A 16,525-nucleotide genomic window follows, 5' to 3' on the forward strand; every position below is an offset into this window, starting at 1 on the left:
TTGAAAACATTTTTGTTAAAAAGCAATACATAAATACTCGTTAATCATAAAAATACTTTTTGTAATAGTGGGTATTTTCTAGTAAAGCATGACAAACGGTGTTGGTGCAAAGGAGGCTGCTGCTCTTTTGTACTTCTGCTGTACAAGCAGTATGAGGCAAAATATAGTGCCTTGGTACAGAAAGTGGTTTAAATTACTCTCAAGTGCCTTCTGGCTGTATTATTCTCTGATCTTGTTAAGTGTATCTTGACAACACAAGGTACTGTACTTTGTGGCTCACAATATGGGGTTCCCAAACTTTTAAAAATATGTGTACCCCTTCTGTTGCAAACCTTCAGCTTGGATACTCCGTAGAGATTTCATGTGTGTGTGCACACAAATTTAAATGAGTACTCCCACTGAAATTAATGGGTTAAGTAAACATGTCCCATTCATTTCAGTAAGACTGCTTATGAGTAATTTAATCTGGATGTAAGTCAGTGACTGGAGTAGCATGTCTCATAACTGTAACATTTACATTTTTGTGTATGTATACACATATATACATAAAAACACAAATTTAAGTGTTACAGTTAGGGATACAAGCTACTACAGTCGCTCGGTCACACCCACACTAAGTTATTCATAATCAACCCCCATTGCTGTCAGTTTCAATGGGATTACTCAGTGCTAATTATCTGAAGCTTATCAGTCAGGCTCAGGGGAAAGGTATAATGAGCGTCACTATAAAGAATGCCAATCAAGAGCAGGGGAGGACCGTAGTTTGGCGTGGCGACCATTTTGGATGTGCCGCACATGTACAAATGGCCTCTGCGAGGCGCTGGGTCATGCCAGGCCTCATGGAGGTCATTTGTACATACATGGCAGCATCCAAAATGGCCACTGTGCTGAACTATGGAGGCCCAAACGGGCTGAAGAACCAGCTGAACCGGCCGGAAGGGGTAACAACAGAGGCCGGCATGGGGAGGGGGAACCGCCACAGACACCCCCCCCACACACACACACTGCCACCTTGAGGACATTCCCCGAAGGGGAGAAGATTTTTTTTAAAAATAAATAAATGTTTTTTTAAAAAGTTCATGACCCCCCCCCCCGAACAATTGGGGGGGGGTTTCGGTTTGACCCCGGACTGTCGAACTGAATCGGCTCGACGTTGAGCTGGTTTGCACATCCCTATTATCAGCTTCAAGGAACAAATAGCATGTCTGTAGTAGGCCTGTGCAGAACTGGTTCAATCAGGAACCAGGCTGGTTTGAGCGGTTTTATCATGAACCATTTCAAACTGGTTTGAGCTTGTTTGTTGAACTGACAGGCCTAGCCACTCGGTTCGACCAAATTGGCTTGCAGACCCATAGTTCGGTCTGAATTTGAACCAAACCGCAGCAATCAGTCTGTGCACACCTCTAGTCTGCAGCGTGGGCAGGCAGGAAGGCTCTGGATACTCCCTGGTGCCCTTCAGGTACCCTTAAGGGAACTAGTATGCCCTATAGGGAACCCCTGGTTTTCATCTGTGTGCGGAATAAGTTTTGTTCTGGGTGGCAGTATCAAGGCAGTGTGTGCAAACATGCATTCAGAATGAGGCCTTCATGATTCCACCTGAGCGGGATCTAAAATTAACTGAGCAGACATTCAAAAATATGTGAGCACGTGCACACTCACATGCCTTAGAGGGAACACGGTTACCTTATTAAATTTCTGATCTTTCTTCCCTCATAGGATGATCTGAATCATAGGATGATCTGAGGGAGGGGTCCTAAGCCTGCCCTCAAGGTAAATCTGCCATTGGAAAATGAGGACAAGTCTCCTGTACCTTTAAGAGAGGCACAAAAGAGCGAATTTCAGCAGGTGCAGCTTGTCATGCAGGGGAAAGAAAAATGTCACTTGCTGAAACACCCTCTTCTGTGCATCTCTTAAAGGTACAGGAGTCCTGTACCTTTTCCATATGACAGCCCTACCCAAAGCCCTTTCATGCTCTGTTGTACCCAATAAATCAGTATTTACAGAATAATAAAGAAAGTTTACAGCAGAGGGTTGTTTTCCCCAAACAAACATAACACCTTCAAAGCATCTTGGGTAACATCCAGACTAGTCTTGCACTAGCTCAAGGGTGCAGTGCACAGTTGTTGTATTAAGAAATTTTTATTTGTTATATTCTAGCTCTTTCAGTAGTGCAGCATGTTGCTGTTGTAAACAGCCTGGCTGTCACTAACACAACTGTAGTCTACAAGACTACTTCAGATTCGTTATCCATGAGATCACATGCATTCGGGGGAAAGGAGGGGGAATAATGAAGGCATTCCCAAACACAAAACTACAGTTTAAAAACTTTATTGAAGGCTAAATGAAGGAATTTAGCAAATAAGCAGAATCAATCACATGTCTCATTATAATGTATAGGTTCAACAGCAATTAAAATAAAAAAGCTGCTGTTCCCAATCCCAGGGTGCTCACCACATTGCTACTTATTTATTTATGTGTCGTGTTTATATACTGCCCTATATAAAATCTCAGGGCGGTTTATCAGCTAGCCAAATAGTAACTAAAACCTAAAAACAATATAGAACAGATTAAAGCTACCATAAATAAAACTTCAAAACATCATAAACTAAAAGGCTGATAAAACAGGTGTGTTTTCAAAAGTTGTTTAAAAACAACAAGAGCTGGGGAGATTCTGATTTCATTTGGGACTGTGTTTCAGAGCCCCAGGGCAACTCTAGAGAAGGCCTGATTTGGGGTCACCACCAAACAAACCAGTGGCAACCGCAACTGGATCTCCCCCAATGATCTTAACAGGTGGCAGGGTTCGTGAAGAACAGTGTTTCTCAACCTTTTTGGAGTCAAGGACTGCTAAATTCTTCATGCAGAGTTTCAAGGGCCGCTACATTCTTCATGCGCAGTTTCCCAGACCAGCAGTTAGTAAAGGGGTTTCAAGTTTAAGGTCATTCATTCATTCATTTAACAGACTTCTATACAGCCCAAAACTTCCATCTCTGGGCAGCTTAAAATTAAAATAATATAAGCATTAAAATCATTAAATTTGGAATCTTTTGCAAACATGGAATATTAGGGGTTCTCAACCTTGGATCATCAGATGTTGGTGGACTTCAACTCCCATAACCCCCAACCACAATGGCATTTGGCCATTATGGCTGGCGATTATGGGAGTTGAAGTCCACCAACATCTCTGGGGACCCAAGGTTGAGAACCCCTGAATCTAAAAGCCTGGGTGAACAAATATGTATGTATGGGGTGGGGGTGAGGGTGCTTGTGATTACTCAATGGAGAGGGGATGTTGGGCCATTAGAAAAAATCAAAGGCTACATGGGGCCAACAAAAACAACACACAAGCAAGTTTTTGAATTCCCCAAAACTCTTCATCAGGCTGGATGTCAAGCAAAGCAAAAATGAGATGAGGAGAGGAAAGCTGGGCAAGTGGTCAGTAGAGCCTGAAGTCTACAGTTTAACCCTCTCATGATGGAGGTGGAGTTTTAGCAGGAGCTGTGTAGTCGCAGGGCCGGGTCCAGACGACATTAGTCAGGACCACCCACTGAAATTAATTTAGTCATCTCACATTTGTGTCAATGCTGCTTGGTCATGATCACCGGGCTTGATCTGGATCCTGCTCTTAGATGTGCACTTTGTGACGCGGACCTAATGAAACCTGCACAGATCCTCCAAAACACCTTAAAAACGGCTACACAGCAGGCGCTGGGAATGATTTTTTTTTTAATGGTGAAAGAAAATGTGAAGAAGAGTGGTGGGGACCTGGCATTAAAGGGAAGGGGGAGATTCTGAGATGGCGGGGGGTGCGGGGCCATGTAGTGGTGGATGCCTCGTCTTCCTTGCTGGGGAGATGAGGCACTGTTCAGGGTGAGTGAGCCAATGGTGCACCAGACCATGCTCGGAAGGTCGCCTGGGTCCAAGAGCTGCCGCTGCTGTGCTTGCACATGAGAGTGTAGCAGGTGTTCCCCCATCCTCTCTCGCAGCGTGCGCCTCTGCGCCCCCCCCAACTCTCTTGCGCACGCTGATCACACCAGCCTGCCTTTGGGGCCATTCAGCTCACGTGGTCGCACATGCTGCCCGTGCGTTGCTGCGAGGTGAGCCAAGGCAGCCCTCCTCCCTTCCTCCACTGCTTAGCCCTCACTGTGACATGATCCCGGCCAGAAGTTGTCCCCCTCACCTGGTGAGGTCATAAAGGGGACCGCCACCGGCAGTGCAGACCAGGAGATTATAGGGGATTGAGGGACCACAATGCCCCACCAATGCAAGAGGAAAATGGCGTTCCCTCTCAAGGTGCCTTGGTTGCAACAGGCAGCTGGTTTTACATTGGTTGGGATTGGACACGGACCATGCTGGGTATCAAATCCCCAGGATCACTTCATTCCAGTGGCAGTCATCCAATGACCCTTTTGCATGAACGCACAAAATGGTATCTTGCCTCCCTCTGCCGCTTAGTCCTCCTTGGTACGCGTGCTTGCTCCCCCTCCCCCGAGGAAGGTCCACCTGCACTCTCTTTCTGCAAAGCCCGAGCCAAGGCGGCCCTCCTCCCTCCCTCCGCCACTAAGCCCTCACGACAGCATGATCCTGGCCAGAGGTTCCACCCCCCGGCTAGGTCACAAAGTGGACCGCAGTCTTCCACCGGCGGTGCAGACCAGAGCGTTAGAGGGGGCCAAGGGACCACAACACCCCACCGATACAAGAGGGAAACAGCGTTCCCTCTCAAGGCACCTCGGCCACAACAGGCAGCTGGGTTTCAATCCATCAACCTTTGGCTGCAAACAATGAGCATGCAAGAACCAGCAGCCCTTCAAGTGGTGCCCACTGCCATACCTTTTCCTTGATGCCCTTGTGCCGCATACAGTTTGAAGCTGTAAAGATAGGGAATAAGATAGCTGTAGGAAGATCTCAGCAGCATGTGGAGGCAAGGTGGAAGCAGGGTCCCGCGCCTCCGTGATATTCCTCCTCTTCCTCTTCCATGCCATGTGCAAAATTGAGGAAGTGAGTGCCTTGATTGCAGTTGTTTTGGGGGTGGGTTGACTCCCAGTCACGGACCGGCACTCAACCCTTCACGGACCGGCAGTGGTCCAGGGACTGGTGGGTGAGAAACTGTGGTGAAGAAGAAGGCGCTCTCTTAAATGCCCTGGACGCAAGCAGTTTAGGTCTTTATAGGTAATAAAGACAGCCCAATATAGAGTGTGCTTCAGTAGTCAAGCCTGGATGATACCAGCATACGCACGACTGTTTTAAGGTTGTTTATATCGAGAAATGGACTTAACTGGCATATCAACTGAAGTTGATTACAAGCAATTCTGGCCACTGCCTCAGCTTGACATATCAGGGAGAGATTTGGGTCTAGAAGTACTCCCAAGCTATGAACCCGATCTTTCAGGGGGAGTGTAACCCCATCCAGAATAGGCAGATCTAAACCACTTCTTAAGTTCTGGCCTCCCACAACAGGGCAACTCCATCAGTTTGTTCTCTCTCATCCAGCCCATTGCCAATTCCAGGCAAGCAATTAGAGACATGAAGCCATCTCCTGATGAAGTTGGTGTGTTGAAATAGATGTGGGTGTCATCAGCATATTGATAGCACCCTGTACCAAATCTTCTGATGGTCACTCCCAGCGATTATATTTATATTTATATTTATATTTATATATGCATTAGAGATAGAATGGAGGCCTGTGGGATTCCATTCAGTAGCTCTCACTTTAAAGAGCAACAATCTCCAAGTGGCACTATCTGGAATCTACCTGGGAGGTAGGAGCGGGACCACTGCAAACAGCGGGACCACCTTCAACCCTTCAGGCAATCCAGAAGAATGCCATGGTTGGTGGTATTGAAAACCACTGAGAGATCCAAGAGGACCAACAGGGTCACACTTGCCCGCCAATTCCTAATGAGAGATCATCCATCAGGCCAACCAAGGCAGTCTCAACCCTCAGCAGTTGTTGTGCAGTCTCTTGCACAGACCTGTATATATGCTATGCGGAACTTCTTTTGCAACATCAGGAGCAAAACAACCTTTGAAGGGTCCTGTGTGCAAGACCTGAGCTGTGCAAACAAGCTGCCTCCACAGACACCCACCCACCCAACCACTAGCCACTGGCCTCTGCTCACCTGCCACTGACACCTCCATTCACCACCACACCTATTCACCAGCCATCTGTCCAATCTGTGACCCCTGCCAAATGCTGCCGTCGGCTGCCTACTTTTCTTTGGCAGCCGGCTGATGTGGTATAATGATGTCACCACCAAGGTGAAGCCTGTCCCAGGTACTAGACAGTGAAGTAATTATACCACATTGGCTGGCAAAAGATGATGGCAGTTAGTGGAGGTCATAAGAACATAAGAACAGCCCTGCTGGATCAGGCCCAAGACCCATCTAGTCCAGCATCTGTTTCACACAATGGCCCACCAGATGCCGCTGGAAGCCCACAGGCAAGAGCTGAGGGCATGCCCTCTCTCCTGCTGTTACTCCCATGCAACTGGTACTCAGTGGCATCCTGCCTCTGAGGCTGGAGGAGGCCTATATTCCTGCGACTAGTAGCCGTTAATAGACCTCTCCTCCATGAAGTTATCCAAACCCCTCTTAAAGCCTTCCAGGTTGTTGGCTGTCACCACATCTTGTGGCAGAGAATTCCACAAGTTCATTAAGCGTTGTGTGAAAAGTACCTCTGTTGGTCTAAAATTTCCTGGCAATCAATTTCATGGGACGACCCCTGGTTCTAGTGTTATGTGAGAGGGAGGAGAATTTCTCTCTATCCACTTTCTCCACAGCATGCATCATTTTATAGACCTCTATCATGTCTCCCTGCAGTCGACTTTTTTCTAAACTAAATAGCCCCAGGTGTTGTAGCCTTGCCTCATAAGAAAGGTGCTCTGGGCCCCTGATCATCTTGGTTGCCCTCTTCTGCAATTTTTCCAGGTCTGCAATGTCCTTTTTTAGATGTGGTGACCAGAATTGTACGCAGTATGCTAGGAGTGGCTGCATCATAGTTTTGTATAAGGACATTATAATATTCGCAGTTCTATTTTCAGTCCCCTTCCTAATGATCCCTAGCACGGAATTGGCCTTTTTCAAAGCTGCCACACATTGAGTCGACACTTTCAATGAGCTGTCCACCATGACCCCAAGATCCCTTTCCTGGTCCGTCACCGACAGCTCAGATCCCATCAACATATACTTGAAGTTGGGTTTTTTTGTCCCAGTGTGCATCACCTTACACTGGCCAACACTGAACCACATTTTCCATTTTGTTGCCCACTCACCCAATTTGGAGAGATCCATTTGGAGATACTCACAATCTGTTTTGGATTTCACTACCCGGAAGAGTTTGGTATCATCTGCAAATTTGGGCCCCTCGCTGCTTACCCCTTCTCCTAGATCATTTATGAATAAATTAAAAAGCACCGGTCCCAGTACAGATCCCTGGGGGACCCCACTTTTTACTTCCCTACACTGTGAAAACTCTCCATTTATCCCTATCCTCTGTTTCCTGTCCTTCAACCAGTTAGCAGTCCACACATGTACTTGTCCCCTTATCCTATGACTGCTTCGTTACCTCAGGTGTCTTTGATGAGGAACTTCGTTGAAAGCTTTTTGGAAGTCCAGCTATATTATGTCACCTGGATCACCTTGATACATACACTTGTTGATACTCTCAAAGTTTGTGAGGCAAGATTTACCTTTGCAGAAGCCATGCTGGTTCTCTCCCAGCAGGGCCTGTTCTTCTCTGTGCTTTACAATTTTTTCCTTGAGGATGCTTTCCATCAATTTGCCTGGAACGGATGTTAAGCTAACAGGCCTGTAATTTCTTGGATCGCCCCTGGATCCCTTTTTTAAAATCAGTTTTACATTGGTTACTTTCCTTTTCTCCGGTACAGAGCCTGATTGCAGGGATCAGTTATATATTTTAGCAAGGAGGTCAGCAATTTCACATTTGAGATCTTTGAGGTCTCTTAGATGGATGCCATCTGACCCTGGCAATTTGCTAGTTTTCAGTTTTTCCAAACGGTTTAGAACATCATCTCTTGTCACTTCTATCTGACTCAGTTCTTTAGCCTCTATCCCCGAAAAGCCTGGTTCAGGAACAGGTATTTACTCAGCAGGGAGACATGATAGAGGTCTATAAAATCATGCATGGTGTGGAGAAAGTGGATAGAGAGAAATTCTTCTCCCTCTCCCATAACACTAGAACCAGGGATCATCCCATGAAATTGATTGCTGGGAAATCTAGGACCAACAAACAGAAGTACTTTTTTACACAACGCATAATCAACTTGTGGAATTCTCTGCCACGAGATGTGGTGAGAGCCAACAACCTGGATGGCTTTAAGAGAAGTTTGGATAACTTCATGGAGGAGAGGTCTATTGACGGCTACTAGTCGGAGGGCTGTAGGCCACCTCCAGCCTCGGAGGCGGGGTGCCTCTGGGTACCAGTTGCGGGGGAGTAACAGCAGGAGAGAGGGCATGATGCCCTCAACTCCTGCCTGTGGCTTCCAGCAGCATCTGGTGGGCCACTGTGCAAAACAGGATGCTGGACTAGATGGGTCTTGGGCCTGATCCAGCAGGGCTGTTCTTATGTTCTTATTCTCCGCCGTGAAGATGGATACAAAGAACTCATTTAGCTTCTCTGCAACCTCCATATCCTTCTTAATGATCCTTTTTACTCCCTCACTGTCTAATGGTCCAACGGCCTCCCTGGCAGGTTCCCTGCTTCTGATGTATGTAAAGAAGTTTTTGTTATTCCCCTTGATGCTTTTAGCTAAATGTCCCTCAAACTCTCTTTTCACCTTCATTATTGTCACCTTGTATTTCTTTTGCTAGAGTTTGTATTCCTTTCTGTTCTCTTTTTTTGGACAGGCCTTCCAATTTTGGAAGGAAGTCTTCTTCCCCTTTGTGGCTTCCTTGACTTTACCTGTTAGCCATGCTGGCATCCTCCCGGACTTAGTGGTACCTTTCCTCCTTTTGGGTATACATTTGGGTCATGAAGCTGGTTGGTGGACAGGCAGCCGCAGAGATGGTGAATAGCGAGTCCTGTGGCGGCAGCCCCATCACTCCAGTGGCCCACATTCATTGCACATGGCCACTCAATTGAATTTCCTGCCCAGTGCAACATGCATTCAGGTGGTTTCTCTTCTGTGAGCCCTAGCACAACTTTGTGGAGCACCACCAAATGTCCTTCCACAAATATCACCCCTTGTTTTTAGCCTTGTTCAGGCCAAACTAAAGTACAGTATATGTGAATACTGAACCAGCATAGGTTGAGAGTAATAAGCTCTGCCCGCGATCTTTACAGTATGTATGTTTTAGTGGAGGAAGTACAGGGGACTGCAGAAAGCAGGGCTCCTGCCTAATGTTCCCTGTAACAGGGATGCCCAGATGTTGTTGACTGCAACTTCCATAAATCCCAGCCAGAGGCCATTGCAATTGGGGATTCTAGGAGTTGTTAGCAACATCTGGGAACCCCTGTTACAGGGAATGCTCCCCCGCCCCAATGCTGTATATAAATATAATGTTTTCCACATGAATCAGCTGGATGGAGCTCAGATGTTTTAAATATCCATTTGATTTTCATTTACCCAAGGTCTGGTTGTCTCTCTTTTTTAAAAATGGCTTCTGTGCACCATAAATAGCTGACAATCTTTTCTTTTTTAGCTCTTGAATAAGCACTTGAGTGTAGCTCAATGAACTGAAATTATTATTTTGCTCTTTTACTGTGATATGCCAAACCTCTGAAGGTGCATCTATTTTAAACGGAATTGATTTTTGTATTTGTACTAAAACAAGAAAGTGTGTATGTTGAAATAACAGATTTTATACAGATCTTTGCAGAGAGTTCTCATGCAGTGCATTTTTACAGTGTGAATGAAATCCTGTGCACATAGTTATTGGCATGCAAATTCAATGGAGGATGTTCCTGTATAACTGCAAACATCACAGCATATGTCTGCAATATCAAAATGTACGTAACTCCAAAATTTGTAAGGGTGAAAGTGTAATTACACTTGGTAGTTGATGTTTAAATTGTCAGTATTTGTGTGATAATATTGCTGTAAAATGAATTTCTTACTTGTACAAAGTGCACTTCTTATGTTGAATGGCAAACATTAGAATGAATAAAATACATATTAATCTAATTGAACTTTTATAAGTAATTAATTTCTACATGATAAGTAATTAATTTCTACATGATGATGATTGATGATTTATATAGCACTTTTTAATGAAAAAGTTTTCAAAGTGGTTTACATAGAAAAAGAATAAGAAGATGGATCCCTGACTCCAAAGGGCTCACACAGTATAAAAAGAAACACAATGGGGCTATTCTCATGATTGGGGAAAATCGGGCTAGGAACCCTGGAGGGGAGGCGAAAAGCCAGCTCCAAGGGTCTCCCCAGTATGCCCTGCACACTCGTTCAGGGCATACTGGGGCTTCCGGGGGCCGCACAGCCCTGAGCTCCCCCGGCTCCACCCAGGGCTTCTGTGGGGAGAGCGGGCTTACTCCACTCTCTCCGCAGTTTTGGCAAAAGCCTCAATGTGAGCACCAGCAATAGTCACTGGAGGGCCGATATGCTGGGTTGAATAGGAACAGTTGTTCTCCCCTTGCTACATGTAAGATACCACCTTACGTGGTATCTGGTTCGACAAGCAAAATCCCATAAGGTGTAAGAGTGCAAACATTTCTGATAAATCAGAAGGGGACAGAGTAGAACCAGGAATAGAGCAGATGGAAACACATGACAGCTGCACAAAAGGTTCAAGTGACCATAAGAGAGATAGCACATGCCAGGCAAGAGACTTGGTGTATAGGCGTTTATATACCAATTACAGAACGCCTCTGAGCCAAGATGGGCGAGCTGGAGTGCATGGTTGCTAATGATAACATAGTTATATTGGGCACAATGGAAGCCTGATGGAATGAACATAACATAAGAATGGCCCTGCTGGATCAGGCCCAAGATGAGAACCAGTGGGACACTATTATTCCTGTACAAACTCTACAGAAGGACAGGGAGGGGTGAATTGGGCGTGAAGTAGCACTGTATATGAAACAAGTTGTTCTAGTCAGAACTAATCTGCCTACTTTCCTTTCACTATCTCTACACTTGGACTAAATTTGGTTGAAATTGAGGTCTACAAGTTAGATAACTTATGTCTCAAATGTCCACGTGTTCACCATCTTGGATCAGGGTGGATGACATCATCACAAACTATACCATTGGGGCATCGCTATGTTTCCATACCGCTGTAGCAGATTTGGTTCTAATCAGTTAGGCAGTTCACAAGTTAGCCCACTTGCACCACAAATGTTTATGCATCCGCCAACTTGAATTGGGGTGGATGACATGATCACAAACTATGCCACTGAAGTGTCCCTGTGTGTCACTCACTACAAATGTACCTAATCTGGTTCAAATTGGTTAGAGACAGTCCACAAGTTAGCCCATTTGCACCTCAAAGGTTTATGTGTTCGCCATTTTGAATCAGGGTGGATGACATCATCGCAAACTAGGGAATGGAACAACTCAGTGCTGCCAACTCTCTGCGGCCAACTCACCGCGGAACAACTCACCGCAGGGGCAACTCAGTGCGGGGACAACTCAATGCAATTCAGCTTCATTGGTGGTCACCATGTGATTGTTGCCCAGCCTCAGAGATGTTGAGAGGATAATTTGGAATAAAATAATTCTTGTTTTATTTGAATTTATATCCCGCTCTTCCTCCAAGGAGCTCAGAGCCCTGTAAGTGGTTGCTTATTTTTATCCTCTCAACATCCCTGAGGCTGGGCAACAATCACATGGTAATGGGATGCATACACAGGAGGGGGGGGGGATGTTACTGACTGCATCGATGAGAAGGCTGGGCCTTCATCATGCTTCGATTTGTTTCTCTTATTTAGAATGATTTGATTTGTTTCCCCCACCCCACTCCCACCAGTCTGACCACCAATGAAGCTGAATTGTGTTGAGTTGCCCCCATGCTGAGTTGTCCCCTGGTGAGTTGGCCGCGGTGAGTTGGCCGTGGAGAGCTGGCAATGCTGAGTTGTCCTAGACCCCACAAATTATGCCATTGAGGTGTCCCTGTGTGTTACTCACTACAACTGTATCTAATTTGGTTCAAAGTGGTTATACAGTCCACAAATTAGCCCACTTGCACCTCAGAGGTTCATGTGGCTACCATCTTGAAAAAAATTTTAATTGGATGACAGCCCTGGTATTTGTGAGGGAGAGAGGTAAGAATAACTTGAGCAGTAGTTTTTGCCTCAAATTTTTTTTTTAAATTACAGCAGTATTTTTTACCAAGAGTGTTGTGCCACTATTAAGTTGAAAAAGTGGCTTGCCTCTTCAGCAGTAAAAACTCTCGTGGCAAAAACATCAAAGCTCTTCTTGCATTTGATTCTCTCATGCACATGTGTATTTCTTCTTTGGTTCACAGACAAAATGTTTAGGATGGAGGGTTTTGTAAATTGCAGTGGGCAATTACTATTGTTTCTTGCTCCAATACAAAACATAGCTTTGTCACTCAACATTCGTATCTGTTGTAGTCATATGTGCAGATGAAGATGCAATGCTTGCCATAGATACTGGGCTTCCTACATGTTCTTTAATGTCACTTGTTATATACAGGTATTTCTAAACAGATGAAGTTTTGGTGGTAGTGTGTATAGTTGCAAAGTTACTTGGAAAACCAGACAAGAGAGAACAATCAGTATCATGTAATGAGAAACTGTATTCTTTCATTGAGGAAATTACTAGCTGGAAACCCTGCAGTACAGGAATTGCCTCTGAAATAGACTTGCATTCTCTTTTCTAGATCCGTCACCTTGGGATAATATTTTATGGTAACTCATGGAGGTTCCTGATCTATCTTGTTTATCTTGTATCTTTATTTTTGCATTAAAATGTTTATTTTTATCAGGTTTAAATGCTTTTCAGTAGTTTGGTAGATAAGACTTGAGAGATTGTCTTAGATTAAGGTATATAGTGAAATGTTTGCTATAGTTGTTAAGTGTAAACATATAAAACCTCTGCATCTTTTTTCTTCTCTTTTAAGACCTGATGTGGATGCCTTTTGAATTTATCGTCTCTTCTCATGTGGAGAACACACTGTGAAATGGAATAATGCTGAGAAACGTTTGGCTCCCTCTTTGTCTGGAAGTCTGATAGGAGATTAATGTGGTCTTAACCGTGACAGAGGACTGCCAGAATCTATCTGCAGTGATGAGTTCAGAGGAAAAGGGTATATCTCCTGCTCACAAAACCTCTACACCATCTCATAAAAGTGCCTCTTCATCATCTTCCCAGCGGGACAGTAGACAGGTGAGTAAATTTGTTGCTATTTGTTCTCTTTCGAACCCTGTAATTTTTGCTTGATTTTTCTTTTTGTTCCTTGTGGTGGCAAAGTTTGGAGGCCAACATACCAAACCTTTATTCTTTAGTAGATGCTATTAATAACATTGGGCAGCATCCAGACTAGTATGAACAGAGACATTCCCATAACACAAGGGAGGAGATGTAACTTTTGCTGATCCATCCTTCCCTCTGCAGCTCCCTGTGCCTGCTGAAAATCTGCTCAGGTGTGTGTGTGTGTCTCAATCTTCAGGTGTATTTTTTTTGGTGGAGGACGTACAAGGGACTGCCTAAAGCAGGGCTCCTGCATAGTATTCCCTGTTACAGAGCTGCCCAGATGTTGTTGACTACAACTCCCATAATCCCCAGCCATAGCCCATTGCAACTGGGGATGCTAGGAGTGGTTGCTAACATTATCTGGGAATCCCTGTAACAGGGAATACTCCCCCCACCCCGAAATTTTCCTCCAGCCAGGTTCACTTCTAGTTTTAGAGCCAATCTGGGAGCTTGTGTGAACATGTTAGTGTGGTATCTGTGTTGATTCACAGGGGAGAATTGGCAGAGAGAAAGGCTAAGCATCACCCACCAGCTTGCTGGTTCTCCTTTGAGGTGGGTTTCCCACTTTGCCCTTGTTGCTGCATTATTAGGGTCCCATGGAATTGAGAACCCTGTTTCGATTATAACATCTACTTGGTCCTTACTCTTCCAGGTTTTGGGGAGATTTTTTCTCGGTTGTGTTAGCAGTCCCAAGTGCTTTGTAAACTATAACTGTTGCATTAATTTTAATTCTGGTTTTTGTGTTTATGTGAGTGAGAAACCTGTTTATGAGATAAAAACACAGCAGATGATTTATTTATATTTTAAAATGTTGTGTATGGTCTAATAGATTTCCCCCATAAAATACTAGCATAATACCCAGTGCAAAAAAATCATTTCTGTAAGCCCAGTACACACTTGAAGCATGTGTCCCCCATCACCAAGGGTGTAGCTAGGGGAGAGGGGGCCGTGTTCATCCCTCTCTCTGGAGGCCCCCCAGAGTGAGGGAGATATTGAAGAGAATAGAGAGGGGTGGAGCTGGAGGGCCATCAGTTGCTGGGGCCCGTGTTCCTTGAACCCTTTCACTCAATTATAGCTACGCCCCTGCCCCTCACCCCACCATAATCCCTTGTTTGTTTTGAAACACTGACAAGAAAATCGGGTCTGTTCTTAAAAAATAAAATGGTGGATTGATTGTTGCCCTTTAATTTATTTTAGTTCACTTTTTTGAAGGCATATTTCTTGCTGTGCCTGATTTGTATGTAAACCCAGGTATGGCTGTATGCCATGTATGTAATTATGCAGAACTTACAAATGCCCTTTTGGCATTCGCCCTGTTCAGACCGCTCTTGCACAACAATGCTGGCGTTATTTTCGATACTGGAAGCAGCACGGGCAGTCAAAACTGCCCATTGTATGCTCTGCTGCATGTTGGCCAATATGAGACATGAGATGATGGTGATGATTGATATTTATATACCGCTTTCCATCAAAAATAAAGTTCTCAAGGCAGAATGAGAACTTTTAAGCAAAAGAATGAGTTCTTTTAACTTGAAAATGTGCCTCTTTGCCTGCTTAGCAAGTTTTCTTATACAGTTGTTTTCTAGATGCCTTTTTCAACATGTATGTGTGCGATGGGGTATTGTTCCAAGATATAGATCCAATATATCCCCCACCGACACCAAGGAATATTGCAATACATATAATCTGTTCTGGTTTTTTTTAATATATAATGTTTTCAGTTTTCAGAAAAATTAAAAATTTCACTTAAGCAGCCTATCTCGGCCTGCACCCTTTCTTGATAAAGTGATCCCTCCTTCCTTCTGTATGAGGAGAACAAGCGTCCTACCCAGCTGTGGGAACTGTGTGCTTCCAATTTTCATTTGTGTATGAGCAAACAACTAGGTAGGAGGATGTGGGAATGATCATCTTTGAGAGTAGAGCTAGGTAGGATAGGACCATCCTACCCATCTTTCATAGTCAGCATTTTAACAAGGTAGGAGGAACAGCCATCCTACCCAGCTCCTCTCCCATGCACAGTTATCCCCCTCAACTAGTTGTTTGCTTACACAGTCAAAAATTGGGAGTGTGCACAGCTCAGTTTTTGATGTTTTAATGTTATTTTTTCTTCATGTAGGTTTGCAGGCTTCTTTTGAATGTGATATAATTTGAAAGAACTACTGCTTCAGAAAATATTTCTGTGACAGTCTCATTCTTCGACGTGGTCTCTGTCTTTTACACCAATGGGCTATATGCCTGCACAGAGACCTCGTCGGAACCTAACAGGCTCAATTTTCCTGCCTTGGGTGGGAATACCACCCCCAGCCACTATATGCGGCTGCGCCACTCCTCATCCCCTCAGTCTTTCTTCATCCGCGCTTCCGTCAAAATCGTGGTATCTGCAACTTGGCAACGATTATGATTATTATCTGTCCCCTTCTTGTTTTTTCCTGCTTTCTTCTCTGTTTCTTTCTTTACTTCTTTATTTTCATGTAGTGGCATTTTTTTCTTGGCTTTTTTTTTTTAAATGGGTTTCCCCCCTCCTTTGGAGCTCTGATCCCGGCTGGGACAGAGTGTGGTGGCCAGCTGGCATTTATGCCTGGAACGACGAACTCCAAGAAATGTGTTTGTTGTGGATCTAAGATCCTTTCCCCCAATACTCCTAACGAGTGTCTGCTTTGTCTGGGGGACTCCCACATAATCAAGACCTGTCTTCATTGCCAGAGGTTTACGAAGCAGGCTCGCAAGAACAGGGCTTCTTGCCTGCGCACAGTCCTGTGGGACTTGGCTCTCCATTCTTCGCAAGCCTTACCGTTGAAGCGGTCAGTTAAGATGGCTTTGTCGGTACAGCCTGACTGTCCTGAATCCACTTCCGTCGAAGTTGAAAACCTGGCCTCGATACCGGTTTCAACGCCCCCTGTCGTTCCCTCAATGGTTTTGAGTGCTTCGGTGCGTTCTGAGGACTTGCTTTGGCACCCTCTGCCCACGGAGACGGATCCTTCTCTGACTCCCTCGATGTCGAAGCCAAAGAAGAAGAAGAAGCTGAAGTTGCCTCATGATTTGCCAGCGGGTCAACACCTCCCTCCTATCCCGAAGAAGAAGAGGACTGTATCGGTTTCTAGGCCAGAGGGCCC

The 16,525-nt window shown here is 44.9% G+C and overlaps 1 protein-coding gene across 12 annotated transcripts in view; it reads left to right on the forward strand.

Moving 5' to 3' along the window:
• OSBPL6 (oxysterol binding protein like 6) overlaps positions 1-16,525 on the forward strand; it is a 186,576-nt gene that overhangs the window by 79,684 nt on the left and 90,367 nt on the right. For all 12 annotated transcript variants that reach the window (XR_008310872.1, XM_053268411.1, XM_053268349.1 and 9 more), the window contains exon 2: positions 13,060-13,325. Coding sequence is in view for 11 of the 12 variants with exons in the window: in XM_053268411.1 (XP_053124386.1) it covers positions 13,227-13,325 (99 nt within the window). In the remaining variant the exon portion in view is untranslated. The remainder of the gene's footprint in view (positions 1-13,059; positions 13,326-16,525) is intronic.

Source organism: Hemicordylus capensis, chromosome 1 (assembly GCF_027244095.1).
Source record: "Hemicordylus capensis ecotype Gifberg chromosome 1, rHemCap1.1.pri, whole genome shotgun sequence".
NCBI classification, from domain to species: Eukaryota; Metazoa; Chordata; class Lepidosauria; order Squamata; family Cordylidae; genus Hemicordylus; species Hemicordylus capensis.